This window comes from Geotrypetes seraphini, chromosome 1 (genome assembly GCF_902459505.1).
Source record: "Geotrypetes seraphini chromosome 1, aGeoSer1.1, whole genome shotgun sequence".
In the NCBI taxonomy this organism is placed as follows: Eukaryota; Metazoa; Chordata; class Amphibia; order Gymnophiona; family Dermophiidae; genus Geotrypetes; species Geotrypetes seraphini.
In genome coordinates this window covers 482,131,129-482,147,022 of record NC_047084.1, presented here as the reverse complement: position 1 = coordinate 482,147,022, position 15,894 = coordinate 482,131,129, and the positions used below count along the sequence as shown (strand labels likewise).

The window sequence follows — 15,894 nt, the reverse complement described above, 5'->3', positions numbered from 1 at the left end:
GAGGAGAAGTGCTGGACTAATGGAGAAAGGGAGAGAGAAATGCAAGACCACAAGGGGAAGGATACAAGAGGGACAGATACTGCTCCAAAATAGGTGGGCAGGGGACAGGAGAGATAGTAGGAGAGAGCCTGTACCTGGGGAAGGGGATACAGGAGGCGAGAAAGAAGCAGCTGGATATGGGGAGAGACATGAAACAGAGATGTGATGCTGGGCATGGAGGGAGCACAGGAACAGGGACACAGAAGAGAGATGCTGGATGAAAGTGTAGTTGAGAAAAGGAGAGATGGTGGATCTGTGGATCGCTGCAGCTGCGGGGGGATGGAGATAAAAAAAGGAAAGATGTAAGACCTCCGGGGGAGGAAAGGGAAACAGAAGGGGAGGACAGAGATGGAAGATGGATGGTTAACACGGAGAAAGAAGGAAAGCCTGATCAGAAGGCAACCAGAGCCTGGGACCAACATGATTTGAAAAATGACCAGACAACAAAAGGTAGGAAAAATAATTTTGTTTTCTGTTTTGTGATTACAATATATCAGATTTGAAAATGTGTATCCTTCCACAGCTGGTGTTAGACCGCGAACATGAGCTAGGATTTAACAGAGAAAGGAAAAGTATTTTTTGTTTATTTTGTTTACACCACAGGACCACTGTGGGTAGGAGAGGGCAAAAGGGGTGAAGAGGCTATAAAATAAACCCACCAGGATGTTTAAAAAAAATCCACCCAATTGGGCAGGAAAATCGAATCGAAAAATCAATTAAATAGGCTGAATCGAATCAAAATTTTTTACTGAATCAGGCAGCACTACTGCAGATCTCCTCTATGATAGCTGATCTCAGATGGGCCACTGATACAGCCATGGCTCCAACATTATTCTAGAGGCATGACCCTCTAGAATAAGCCCAGCCTGGGTATTAAGTGAAGGTGATTCGGTCTGCTAGCCAACTGAATAAGTTACTCACTTGTAGCATGTATTCTCCAAGGACAGCAAGCAAACATTTTTCACATCTAGGTGACATCATCCACAGAACCCAGCACAGTCAAAAGTGTACCATCATTTTAAATCTTTAGGGCCACCTCTACTATGTGCATGCTGGAAGTGGTGCTCCTTTATTTGAAATCCAAGATACCTTCTGTAACACTGATGTATCGGGAGCAAAGTATTTTCTAGGAAGCATGTGCCTGCCTTGAGCAACTAAGAGTCAGGCCTAGGCCTGGGGTACTGAGAGTTTCTATTGCACATTTTAGAGCCACTTAGGGCATCAACAAAATAAAACAGCTCAAGTTTGAAAAAAAAATCACCTGGCCAGCAGGTAAGGCATAGGAGAACCTAGTAGGCTGTGGGAAAAAACCCTAATTAAGAAAGGACTACTTACACAAAGGGACTTACATGCTAGAAAAATTTTCAAGAAAAAAAAGATACGTGAATTGCATGCTGCAAGGTGTAGCAAAGTAAGATGCTTCTTGGCCTCCACCCAAGACAACCCATCTGAGGGCCCTGCAAAATGGAAGCAAGTGGAAAGATGTGCATATGTGCATGCAATGATGCCAAAGGCTTTTAGAAGAGTAGAGCAGGAAATGTTCTGCACAGACTCCCTTAAGATGTTTCTTCCAGATATTAGACTATCTTCATCCTGCTTGTACTTGGAGAACAAAACACTATTTTCATGAAGTATCTATATAAGTGCTTCTATTCTATTTTTCACTGACAATTGCTTATGTACAAATTTCATTTAGAAAATCATCTTTAATCAAGAAATCTTAATGTGACTAGACATGTAGATAATGCATTGTGAGTCTGATCTTACGAGCAATTACTAAAGGACACATACTAGCAAGATCCAAATACTAATGTAACAGCAAAGCTACATAGTATTTAAAATAGAACCTTTGTCTGATTATGGCATTTTCCACCGATATAAAAAAACATTTAAGGAACATGATATCTATAATCTTCAGAATGAGAACCAGACTCTAGTGAGTTAAATTCGTTTATCATTTCCATTACTTCTTACCACAAGCTTTAGCTGCTGCAATACAAATATCTTCTGCAATGTACTCTCCGACTGGAAACTGTAGATAATCTCCTTCTGCTTTTCTCAAGGAATGATAAAGATAAATCTGAAGTCCTGGTTCTGATGGCTTTATGGTATTTGCATTTGCATGAAGATCACCATTTTGGTGAACAGTAGTGGTTGCAGTTTCTTCCATCTCTGTCATTGTAAGGCAGGCCATCATTTTATCAGAGATTTATCTGAAAAGGGAAAAAAGAATCATTTATAAAGGCTGATGGAACATTAACTTCACTGTTTGTTACAAGTTTACTTTTACCTTCAGAAAATTCAGTTCCAATGCAAAATAATAATGAATCTTATAACAGTAAAAAGAGAAGGTATCAGGAACTTTGGCAATCAAAGTTTTGTTAAGGCTCTCTTCTGTATACTGTGCAATAGCTGGGAAGTGCATATAACAATTAATCTGTGGCCAAAGCATAGGACTGTAGCTGCAGTGGTTGGGTTTAGGGTCATTAAAATTTGACAATTTTAGAAAAACATTTATAAATTGGATTAAAAAATAAGTTTAATTTTAAAATGTTCTTAAAACAGGAAAATAACAACAAGAAGTCAGTTAATAACAGTATATGGAGATGATTTGGATCACCTCTTGCAGGTAGTATACATGAACACACAGCCAAGTTTCTTTCTCTGAAAGTACAAAGATAAAAAAGGCAAGTGAATACAGGCATCTGGGAATAGATCTAGGCAAGAGGAAAAAGCCTGAATATAAACACAAAGGACAAGGGAAAGAAATAGAAAGTAAAACAAAGCAAACAGCATAGCATATTCCTGTAGGCCTGAAATAAGTTTGAGTCTAAATATGTCTACCACAGTTGATGACAAACCTACGAGTACCATGGCAGCAGCCCACAAACACAATTGCTCTTTGCTATGGGCGACCAACAGATTCAACACTCATAATCCTGTAAAGCTGGGGCACCATGCTAAGAGAATCCACTGCAGAAGCCTCATGTGTAACTTTGTCCAGGGAGTCATCTCTAGAATGGCCAACATGGACCCCAAGATCTGTACATAATTCTAGGCCCTTGTGGCTAAGAGCTGGAGCGCGTGACAAATATAAGCCTGAAGTTTCTACCTCCTGGGATCCAGCAGAAACACCTATCCCTGTCATGTATCAAACCACACTCCCAAGTAATCCAGTCTGGAATCAGATGGCTTTTGGGCAGGTTGACAACCCATCCCAATTGTGTGGAGAAACTCAATCATTCAAGACATCACTCGAGAGCTGTACAACAAGGAGGCAGCCCAAACCAATTAATTGTCCAAGTAACGATGTACTCTGATGCCCTTCTACTTCAGAAACACCACTACTACCACCATTATCTTGGAGTGTAGTCCCAATACTGCAAAGCTCAAGAAGTGCTGATGAGGCCAGATGGAGATATGCATGTAGGTTTCCATGAGGTCCAAGGAAGTATGGAACTTCTGCAGTTGGACTGCTGTAATGACAGATCGCAAAGTCTCCATTTTAAAATGACTCACTCTCAAAGACTTGTTGACTCACTTGAGATCCAGCACTGGGTAGAATATGCTACCCTTCTTTGGAACCATAAAATAGATGGGAGTAACAACCCAAATCTCTCTGCTGCAAGGGCAATGGCAACATTGCCCCCAAGTCCACCAGATTCTGCAACACATTTAGAACCACCTATTTAAGATATATTATATTCCAAAAGTTATTCATCATGAAATAAGGATTTGTTTTTAATTATGTAGCATGAGGCTCTATATTCATGCAATGTTTGAATTTTCTGGTATGTGAATTCCATTAATCCATTCATAGTGTCACAGACATTTTTTTTTTATCTAGAAGATATCACAGATGCTTAGTTTTGCATTTCTCAAAACTGTGAATTTGTGTATGCAGAGAGAGCATGCCTCTTCTTCACAGCAAAAAATGTTCTAAAATATACAGAGTTGAGAAAGACCTTAGCCCCATTGTTCCTTTGCAAATCAATATACACAGAATCAACCCATTACCTCTTAAGTGCTAAGTTTATATATCTGCACAAGGAGTTAAGTGTGAGGAAGGAGAGATAAGCAGTAAAATGAAAGTGAAACCTTATGAGCAGAATAATCCACAAGTCTTGATCTTTGTGTGTACAGCCTGAGATTTATCAAATTACCGTATTTTCTCGCATATAACACGCGCGATATACATGGTTTTTACATACCGTGCATACCCTTGTGCGTTGTACAAAATTTTTTTTTACATAGTCCCCCCCCCCCCGCAGGACTGCTTGCACCCCCACAGCCTCCTGACCCCCCCCCCATCATGTAGAAGCTCCTACCGGTGTCCTGCTGCTTCCTCTTGGCGGACCAGACTCCCCGACACGATCGGGGCAAGAGGGAGCTCAAGCCCTCTTGCCCCCCCGACTCCCCAACACGATCGGGGCAAAAGGGAGCCCAAGTCCTCTTGCCCCGCCGACTCCCCAACTCCCCGACAATATTGGGCCAGGAGGGAGCCCAAGTCCTACTGGCCCTGGCGACCCCCCCCCCCCCGCTAGTTGTTCGGGCCAGGAGGGAGCCCAAACCCTCCTGGCCAGGGCGACCCCCTACCCCCACCCCGCACTACATTACAGGCAGGAGGGATCCCAGGCCTTCCTGCCCTCGACGCAAACCCCCCTCCCCCCAACAACCGCCCCCCCCAAGAACCTCCGACAGCCCCCCCAGCTGACCCGCGAACCCCCTGGCCAACCCCCACGACACCCCCACCCCCTTTCCCGTACCTTTGTGTAGTTGGCCGGACAGACGGGAGCCAAACTCGCCTGTCCGGCAGGCAGCCAATGATGGAATGAGGCCGGATTGGCCCATCCGTCCCAAAGCTCCGCCTACTGGTGGGGCCTAAGGCGCCTGGGGGTGTCGTGGGGGTTGGCCAGGGGGGTCGCGGGTCGGCTGAGGGGGCAGTCGTTGGGGGGAGGGGGGTTTGCGTCGAGGGTAGGAGGGCCTGGGATCCCTCCTGCCCGTAATGTAGTGCGGGGTGGGGGTAGGGGGTTGCCAGGGCCAGGAGGACTTGGGCTCCCTCCTGGCCCGAACAACTAGCGGGGTGGGTCGCCAGGGCCAGGAGGACTTGGGCTCCCTCCTGGCCCGATATTGTCGGGGAGTTGGGGAGTCGGCGGGGCAAGAGGGCTTGGGCTCCCTTTTGCCCCGATCGTGTCGGGGAGTCGGGGGGGCAAAAGGGCTTGAGCTCCCTCTTGCCCCGATCGTGCAGGGGGGGTGAATCGGACATTGGGGGGGGCATCAGGCTTTCAGGGTGGGGACAGGACTTCAAGGGGGAGAGGAGAGTCGGGGCGGGCGAAAGGAGAGTCGGGGTGGCCAGAGGAGTCGGGACAGGCGTAAGGAGAGTCGGGACAGGCGAAAGGAGAGTCGGGCAGCATGCGCGGTATACGGGTGTGCGCGGTATACAAAAATTTTTTACATATATGTCTGTTTTCCGCGCGCTATACCTGTGTGCGCGTTTTACACGGGTGCGCGTTATCTACGTGAAAATACGGTATTTTCTTCTTGGAGAAGAAAACCTATATACAGTGGTACCTCGGTTTACGAGTGCACCGGTTTGCGAGTGTTTTGCAAGACGAGCAAAACATTCGCAAAATTGGCGCCTCGGAAACCGAGCGCGCTTCGATTTGCGAGCGCCCCCCCTGCGAACCGGCACCCTCCCCCCCGCGATCTGGCACAAACCCCCGCCGCCATCAGGCACCCCCACGCCGCGACCTGAGGTCCCCCCAACCCACCCGAACCCTCTTCTTACTTTTCTGTAGCCTCCGCAGCGGCACTGGCACCAGCATGTCCTGTGCGTGGTGCCGGTGCCTGAAGATGTGCTTCCTGTGCTGGGCCTGAGAGTTCACGTCGAACGTGAACTCTCACGTCGAACGTGAACTCTCAGGCCCAGCACAGGAAGCAGATCTTCAGGCACCGGCATGCACAGGACATGCTGATGCCGATACCGCTGCGGAGGCTACAGAAAAGTAAGAAGAGGGTTCGGGAGGGTTGGGGGGACCTTAGGTCGCGGCGGGGGAGGGGTGCCGGATCGCAGGGGGGATGGTGCCGGTTCGCGGGGGGGCCTTCGGGGGGAGCAATGCCGGTTCTTGGGGGGGGGAGCAGCGCTGCTGGCCTCGGGGGGGGGGGGGGTGAACATATCAAAGCAAGTTTCCCTTACTTCCTATGGGGAAACTTGCTTTGATATACGAGCATTTTGGATTACGAGCATGCTCCTGGAACGGATTATGCTCGTAATCCAAGGTACCACTGTATATAGTTTGGGAATATTTTAATTATGTTCCTCCACCTATGGGTAAGGCAGGCATGTGTACAAAATGTAAAACACTGCAACAAAGAAATGCAAGGCCTGGTGGCCCTAATGAAACATCATGATGAGAAGTGCTTTGCTGAAGATGACAAAAAGCACAAGTTTGAATAGGCAGGATCTTCAGTTTGGTAAATGCTTTGATTTCATCATATTTCTTAAAGACTGTCTTGAGGAATTGCCATATTTGAATAAAAATATATTTGTTATTATTGCTGCATGTTACTGTCGAAACAAAATATTATTTTTCTGTAGGGTTACCAGATGTCTGGGCTGCTTCCTCCTCCCATGTCTGCCTACCAGTGTAGAGTCAATTGCTCATGAACCGCAGGGTATCTACAGCCTCCTGTGGTTTCCAAGAGCAGTCAGTTCTCTAGGCAGCCACAGGGAAAAGAAGCAGCCCAATATGCAACCATTCACTCTTTTTCTCCTCTGGTGGGGAGAGGGAGAGAGTGAATACCACAGTTGATAGCTGTGTGGGAGGCAGGGCAAGGAGACTGTTTGGATGGAGCAGGGGCAAGGTGGGGGTGAGATTATGTGTTTGTTCTCTATTTTGTCCTCACAAACGTAACCCAATTTTTTGGACAGTACTTAGTGGCAGTGAACACAATGAGCAAACCATGCTTTAAATCAAGTCTGACTAGTGATTTTAATTTTGATTGAAATCATGATTTAAATTAATTTGATTTAAATCAAATCCACCCTGAATGAATTAGAGAGAAACTCTCAAACATTTATCATAGAAGCCACAAGAAAAGGGACATTCTTCTCAGCAAATTAAGAAAACTTTAGAACTGTTAAAGAACTATTGGGTGATTCTGTAGAACCAGTAGCTTTATCCCTTCTACAGAACTGGCATCTTTCTTTACTGCAAAGATTTCTGAATTGCATCATTCTTTTACTACAATATCAGTTCAGCTCCTACAACTATTACAGCGATCATCGCTAAACCAGTTTTGATGGCTTTAGCGATGATTGCATTTGCCCACTCGATGCACAAAACAGCTCACTGCGTGTTTTTCTTCTCGATTGCCCATTTTCTAATCTGGCCATGCAAATTAGCTATTTAATATTAAAACTCCATGTAAACTACCCGAGTGATTGATGCACACAAAAAAAGCAACTGGTGACAAGACCTGTCTCTTACCGGCACTTTTTTAATGGGCACAGATGCTGTGCATGTGTTACACATGCACAATTTCTGCCCTCCCAATGAACCAGCACCAGAGACCCCCCCCCCCCCCCGGGGGAGGAAAAACAAAAAAATTGGCAGAACTTACTGCAGCCATTCAGAGATCGGCGTGGGTCCAGGCAGGAGCGTGGAGGGCTTGCTCTTGAACTCTGCATTTCTGGCCAGGAAATTCACTAGACCACCAGGTACGACGGTGAGTGGGCAGTTGGGTGGGATTAAAGTTGTAGCAGTGGGGGGGGGGGGGTAAATATGCAGCAGCGGGGGTGGTAGTTTAAAAATATGCGGCAGTGGCAGGGGGTTAAAATATGAAGCGGCAGCAGTAGCGGGCTTAAATTTGTATCTTCGCTTTATAAGACGCACTTACTGGAAAAAGTGTGTGTTATGGAGCGAAAAATAAGGTAAGTTGTAAGGTTGTTTAATTTTTTTTTAATCAGCCCTTGAACATTTTGAACAGACTTCATACATGATAGATTAAGAGTTAAGGTAGGAAGTAACCTATGAAATGCTCCAGAGAGGTAGCTATAAAGTGCTGATTAAAGAAACATTGCTTGTTAATGAATTAAAAGATTAGTACATGGAATATTCTAACAGAGAGATGAGATAATGTACAAGTTTTGTAATGCTATGGAAGTATTAAGATATGCTGTAGTAATAGGGTAAGATAAAATAAAGGATAAGATAATTAAAAGCTTATGTTAATAAATATATGCATGAAATTTGAAGGGGAAGTATTGCAGATGTTGCTTAAGCTGTTTTTCAACAGTCAGTTCTTAGCTAATGACCTGTGATTTATCTTGTTACTGTATAATCTAACATGGTTAAAAAGCAGATGGGATATAAAGCAAGTTATACATGTAATAGTTAGGAAGTTCAGCCTCGGAATACAGGGACAGGAAGAAAGGATAACTATACTCCCAGACATAAACACTGTCTTTTTATTTACTATCTTTGATTAATAAATTGGATACTGAATCAAATTACAGTCTGTGTGTCTAATTAATTTGTAGCTGCAGGCTGAGAATCCTTTCTCCTTAGGAGAGGAGGTTCACCCTGGAAATTTCCCTCCTGTCCCTCTAACCAGATAAAGCAGTCCCTGGTTACTTTTCCTAATTTGCAATAAAAGTAGTGTATATCATATCTGATTCTTGGGCGTACATGTATTTCTTTGTAGCTTATTTACACATATCTTAAGAAAACATAAAAGAATTAAGTATTACTACCAGTAGCTACTACAAATGTAAAGCACCTATTTTAACATCCCTGGTAATTTATCGCTCATTAGTTGTCCCGATTACTGTAAGGTGATCTACAATGGCCTTCCATAACTGCTTATTCATCATCTCTGCTATAAAATGTCTTAGAATGTTAAATTTTTAAAAAATATTTAAATTTAAAAATTTTCTATGTTATCTGAAAACATATGAAATATGTTGCAAGAATCTCATACACATTAGTCATAAGTGAAATAAATTTATTCTTTTCATTACCACAATTTCATTTTATCCTTCTACAGGATGGTACAGAGGGGAAAAGAGAGCTATGAAGTTTACTATCACAAGAATTTGGTGGGAACCCACTGATCACTTAAGCAACTGCTACTTCTGCACAGTGGCCCCTTACAAAACATCAAACTGGCAAGCACACACCTGCAATCACATATCCGGATATTCCTTCATCAATCATCCAGGTGCCACATTGCCCTGAGCTCACCATATCCACTCCTCCAGAGAGAGCAGCTGTCTTCAGAAGAGAGCAAAAAGTCAGAGAGTGAGGGAGATGCTATAGATCCAGTTTACAATATCAGTAGTGCAGCTGATGAGAGAAACCCATACTATCTAATTCAAAAAGACCTCAATGACTTAATCAAAGATCTTGGTCTCACCAAGATCAATGCTGAGCGTTTGACGTTTTGTTGGATGAAAGTGCAAGTCACATATCAGAGGAAGTGTCACCAAGATTTTTCCACTTTCTTCACCCATCAAAATGGATTTACGAACTTCCACAATGTGACCAGTTTGTTTGAGGCAATTAAGAATCGCCTGTAACCCAAAAGAGTGGCATCTCTTCATTGACAGCTCATCCAGAAGCATCAAAGCCGTGAGGCTCCATAATGGGAATAAGTGCCCATCTCTTCTACTGGCTCACTCAATGCACCTCAAAGAGGATTAGAATAGCTTCAAGATTTTACTAGGCTGGGAGGTCATCGGAGACTTCAAAATGGTAGCATTCCCAATGTTTTATCAACTTTCCTGCTACTCTGCCTTTAAGACATAAAGGCCTACTACCAAAGGCAAGACTGGCCAAAGTTGACCAAATTCTCTGTGGGGAGAAAACCTCAAATGGGAATCACTTGTGGATCCCTGGAAGGTGCTAATGCCACCATTGTACATCAAACTGTGCCTAATGAAACAATTTGTCAGAGATCTAGATAAGGAGTCAGCAGCCTTCAAGTACCTTCAAGACATCTTCACTAATCTGTATGAAGCAAAGGTCAAAACTGGTGTCTTTGTCAGACCACAGATAAAGATGATCCTGGAGTGCAAGGAATTTCTTAAGAAGCTAACTAGGAAGGAGAAAGTGGCTGGGAACAGCTTTGTCACGGTGTCTCGGAGCTTCCTGGGCACTCACAAGGTCACTATATAGAGTTGGTTGAGAATATGATGAAGAATTACTGTAAAATAAGCTGTAGGATGTCTCTCAGAGTCCATGTCCTTGATACACATCTTGAGACATTCAAGGAGAACATGGGAGCTTACTCAGAGAAGCAAGGTGAGCACTCCACCAGGATATAGTAGAATTTGAACGCCACTATCAAGGACAATATAATGAGAACATGATGGGAGACTACATCTGGGGACCGATTCATGAAAATGACTTACAATATAATCTCAAATCTAAAAAAACCCACTCACTTCTAAATCTTCTGTGGTCATCTTTGTATACAAACTTCAAAATGTTAATTGTGATTCATATGTTGCTGAATGAAAAGAAGGAAAATTGGTATTTTCACGTTTTAAATAGGTAAATTGCGAAATTTAACTATTCTGATCACAAAAGCAAAGTTTTACAGAAATAACAGATATTTGCTATACTTTTTAGACATGAGCAATTAGTTAATTACACTTACTGTCCAGGAACAAAAATCGTGTTACTTAGTGTCATTGTTCAGTATTGTATCATACCTATTCAATACCTGTAAAATAACAAGAAATAATGAATACTATATATCTACTTTTGGCCCACCATGTTCATTTGTTTTTTATCTTCTACTTCCTCTTTTGAACACTCTTCCCGAGGACTGAATTGAGAATAGAGCAGACTGTTGTGATTTTAATTTTCTTTGATTTCTACTATCATCTTTTTACTTCTACCCTTTTGTTTCATATTTCTATCTTGATTTAGCTTTTCTGTTTTTGTTTTACAAGTTTATAATTGCCATTACATTAGTGATTTCTATTCCGCCATTACCTTGCGGTTCAAGGCGGATTACATAGGAAGTTATCTGGACAGAGGAAGTGTAGAGTAGAGCAGGTTGCTTCCGGGTATTGAGATGATTCCTGTGGTGATTAGTTTGTTTTCAAGCATTTCTTGAAAAGCAGGATTTTTATTTATTTTCAGAAAGTTTTGTAGTCTAGGGTTGTGATCAGTAAATTGGAGATTTGGCGGTCTAGTTTTACCACCTGTGTGGCAAGTAGGTTATCGTACAGTTTTTCTTGTTTGACGTCTCTGATTGGAGGGTGCGTGAATGGTGTGTAGGTTCTCCTGTGTTTGGTTGTGGTAGTTTGGATTAGGCAGTTGTTCAAGTAGGCTGGGCTGTCTGGTTTTAAATAGTTGTTTTAAATAGTTAAATGGCTGTATGGTTTTAAATAGTAAACAGTAGAATTTGAATAATATTCTTTCTTATATTCAGAGCCAGTGTGAGTAGAGTTCTGCTGCGGTGATGTGGTCGCGTTTCCTCAGTGAATAGATAAGTCTCAATGCTGTGTTTTGTACTGTTTGCAGTTGCTTTATCAAGGTTGCAGGGCAGGGGAGATAGAGAATGTTACAGTAGTCTAGAAGTCCTAGGACTAGGGACTGGACACTGAGCTGGAATTGTTTTCTTTCAAAGAATTTCCTAACTTGCCTTAGGTTTCTCATGACCGCGAAAGATTTCTGTATGCATGGTTGCATACAATGTCCAAGTCGTCTTCTCTGCCACGGTCCCGCCTCTTCTCTGACATCAGAGAAGGGGGCGGGACCGCAGCAGAGAGAAGATGACTGGGACATCGTATGGCAGCTTACAAAGATTGGTAAAGCCAGCAGCAATCTTCTTCTGCAGGGCAGGCTGCTGAATTTAGATAAGTTGAACACACAGGCCTTCCGGGGGACGGGGGTATAGTCCTTCATGGGAGGGGGTGTAGTCCTTTGGGGGGGTGCAGGCCTTCCGGGGGAGGAGGTGTTGTCCTTCGGGGGGGTGCAACCTTCTAGTGGGGGTACAGGCCTTCAGAAGGGACAGGCAGGCCTTTAGGGGTGGGGTGTAGGCCTTCAGGGGTGGGGTGCAGACCTTCAGGGGGAGGGGGCCCTAGTGTAGAAGTACACGGAGGGAGGGAGGGAAGGGGGTTTCAAAGAGACATGCATATGCTGGACTTTGGGGGGAAGAAATAATGGGTCTAAAAACAGAGGAGAGAGAGAGAGATGGTGGACAATGGGATTTATGGATGAAAGGAACAGAAAGGGAGAGATGGTGGACCCTGGGGTCGTGGGGAAGGAGGGAGAGATGCTGGATGAAAGGGTAGTTAAGGTGGATCTGTGGAGGGAGACGAAAAAAAGTAAAGATGCCAGACCTCCGGGGGAGAGAAGGGAAATGAAAGGGGAGGACAAGATGGTAGATGGATGGTTAGCATGGAGAAAGAAGAAAGAAGGAGATCCTGGCAAGCAAGTTATTAGAAGACAACCAGAGGCTGGGATCTACAAGATTTGAATAATGACCAGACAACACAAGGTAGAAAAACTAATTGTATTTTCTGTTTTGTGATTACAATATGTCAGATTTGAAACATGTATCCTGCCAGAGCTGGTGTTAGACCGCTAACGTGAGCTAGGATTTAACAGAGAGGAAAAGTCTTTTTTGTTTCTTTAGTTTGTTTACACCATGGCGCCAGTGTGGTTAGGAGAGGGCAAAGGGGGTAAAGAGGCTATAAAAGGGGTGAAGAGATTATAAAATAAACCCATCAGGATGTTTTAAAAAACACCCAATTGGGCAGGAAAATTGAATCGAAAAATCGATTCAATAGGCTGAATCGAATCGAAATTTTTTTTCCTGAATCGGACAGCTCTATTATGGACAAACTGGATGAACTGTTCAGGTCTTTATCTGCCGTCATTTACTATGTTACTATATTACAATCTTACATGCTACCTGCCATTTGTACCAGGACAATGATGTGAAACACTACCACTCACCATTAAGCAGAATGCATTCACAGTGCCGGGACAAATTAGTGGAAACAGTTATAAAAAATTAAATCGGGGAACATGTAGACAAACTTAATTTAAAGAGACAGTCAGCATGGGTTCAGCCGAGGAGGTTTTGCCTCACCAAACTACTTGACTTCTTTGAAGATGTGAATAAACATGTGCATATAGGTGAGCCAGTTGATGCAGTATATCTAGATTTCCAGAAAGCTTTTAACAAAGTTCTTCATGAGCAGCTCCTGAGAAAATTAAACAGTCATGGGATAGGAGGCAATGTTGAATTGTGGATTAAGAATTGATTATCAGGCAGAAAACAAAGGGTAGCCCTGGTTAAATAGCCATTTTTCTCAATGGAGGAGGGCAAATAGTGGTGTGCCACAGGGATCTGTACTGGGACCAGTGCAATTTAACTTATTTATAAATGATCTGGAAATTGGAACTACGAGTGAGGTGATTAAATTTTCAGATGGCACTAAACTGTTCAAAATTATAAAAACACATGCGGACTGTGAAAAACTGCAAGAAGATCTTGAGGATCAGCACTCAAGAAAAAGATCTAGGTAGCATCGTGGACAATACGCTGAAACCTTCCGCCCAATGTGTGGCGGTGGCCAAGAAAACAAACAAGATGCTGGGAATTATTAGAAAAGGGATGGTAAACAAGACTAGAATATTATTATGCCTCTGTATCTCACAATGGTGCAACCTCACCTTGACTACTGCTTTCAGTTCTGGTCTCCTTATCTCAATAAAGATATAGTGGCACTAGAAAAGGTTTAAAGAAGAGCAACCAAGATGATAAAGGGGATGGAACTCCTCTCATATGAGGAAAAACTAAAGAGGTTAGGGCTCTTAAGCTTGGAAAAGAGACAACTATGGGGAGATATGATTGAAGTCTACAAAATCCTGAGTGGTGTAGAACTGGTTCAAGTGAATCGATTTTTACTGCATCAAGATTTACAAATACAAGGGGGGGGGCATTCAAAGTTAAAGTAAAAATTTTAAAAAACAAAAAGAAGAAACATTTTTTCACTCAGATAATAGTTAAGCTCTGGAATGAGTTGCTAGAGTATGTGGTAAGAGCGGTTAATGTAGCTGGTTTTAAAAAAGGTTTGGACAAGTTCCTGGAGGAATAGTACATAGTCTGCTGTTGAGACAAACGTGGGGGAAGCCACTGCTTGCCCTGGATCAGCGGCACGGAATGCTGCTACTATTTAGATTTTTGCCAGGTACTTGTGACTTAGATTGGCTTCTGTGAAGACAGGATACTGGGCTAGATGGACCATTGGTCTGTCCAAGTAAGGCTTTAATGCAGGAACTTACTGTATCTGAACGTTTAATCACCAGCAGTGCTGTGCATACAAATTGGTTTATAGCATAATTAAGGTTCAACTCTCATGCTGTACAATGGAATAAGATGTCAAACAAATGGTACAGGGAGTTGGTACTGTATACAGTTTTTCTGTTCAAAGTATAAGATTCCCCCCTCCCCCTTTTACAAAGCTGTGCTAACAGCTGCCATGCAGCAAAAGCCCCGAAGCCCTTTAAATCCCTATGGGCTTCAGGGCAGTTATCGGAGCAGCCCACGTTATCAGGCTTTGTAAATGAGAGGGTGAGCTGATTTACTGGTAGCTATTTTTCAACAAAATCAAAATATAACATCAAAACTTGAAGTACTCAGAATTATGGAAATTAAGAATGAAAGCCCCATTTTATTATTTTTGTAGAAGTACAAGATAGCATTTTCCTTCTCTCTGCAACAATCAACAGCCTATCTTGGTAACAAAGATATTCATCAGTCTTCCTGGCTCACATACTCCTGTACAAATGAGATTTCTCTTGACACAATTTGTTCTTTTTTAAAAATAGTAACACAATTCCAAGGCACATTAGCAAACATATTACTGCTCGGCCCATTTGCGTCTGTATCTTCATGTTAGTGAACGCAGGAAAATGGTTCATGCTTGCTCATTCCCGTTGACTCAAGCATGGTAGTTGACCAAAATAATGAGGGTGGGAGGGAGTAAAGTACTTTATTTTTTTATTTGTACAATAAGTGCTGTCATTTGTATTACGTGACTGTATATTTTATTGGCGCTTTGTATAAGTTATGAAAATGAATAAAGATTTACAAAAAAAGAAAGTCAGCTGCGACTGGCAGAAAGAGTGCAAAAATGTTAAAAGCAAAGTTCTTTACTAAAACCAAAGAACATAAAAGATAAAAAAAATAAAATAATGCAATCACTTACAGTAAAACCAAACAATGCCATATTTCTGCATTTGCCTGCATTGGGGTATGAAAATATAGATTCTTATAGAAAATCATATGACATCTGTCAATGATACATATACACACCAAGCTTATATAAAAAATAAAAACAAACTATGCTAAATCTAAACATAGGTCTTCGGGAAGCTACTTAGAACACAATCACATTCATTATCAAGGCACTATTGAATCAACAATCCAGTAATATTATTACATTTTACTTTCTCAGTTCCACTATTGTCTTCCCCTCCCCCACCGATATACGCAAGACCCAGTGGTGTACCTGGTTTGGCAGCCACTCAGGGCAAAGCACCCCCTCCTCCAGCTTTGGAGGGAGGGTGGAACAGTTGCAAGGCTGTGGTCCGCATGTACACAGTCGCCGGCCTCGCCCCCTCTGATGTAAATTTCCTGTTTTAGGTCAGGGGGGCAGCAGAGTCAATAGCAGTGTGAAGGCCCCATCACAATTCCACACATCCACCCCACCCCATTGCCCTACCCTTGGTATGCTAGATACAAGACCTGCATCACACAATATGACTGAGGAATAAGATACGAATACTACTTGCCCCGGATCCATCCTTGCCATTTTCAGGGCTC

The 15,894-nt window shown here is 43.0% G+C and overlaps 1 protein-coding gene across 3 annotated transcripts in view; it reads right to left on the bottom strand.

The window, feature by feature from the left end:
* Nucleotides 1-15,894, bottom strand: part of JAK2 (Janus kinase 2) — a 298,615-nt gene that overhangs the window by 240,095 nt on the left and 42,626 nt on the right. For 2 of the 3 annotated variants that reach the window (XM_033925632.1, XM_033925622.1), the window contains one exon: nucleotides 2,014-2,252. In XM_033925632.1, coding sequence (XP_033781523.1) covers nucleotides 2,014-2,236 — 223 coding nt within the window. In that variant the 5' untranslated portion in view covers nucleotides 2,237-2,252. Of the gene's footprint in view, nucleotides 1-2,013; nucleotides 2,253-15,894 lie in introns of those variants that run through there. The other variant, XM_033925643.1, reaches the window with a different exon arrangement.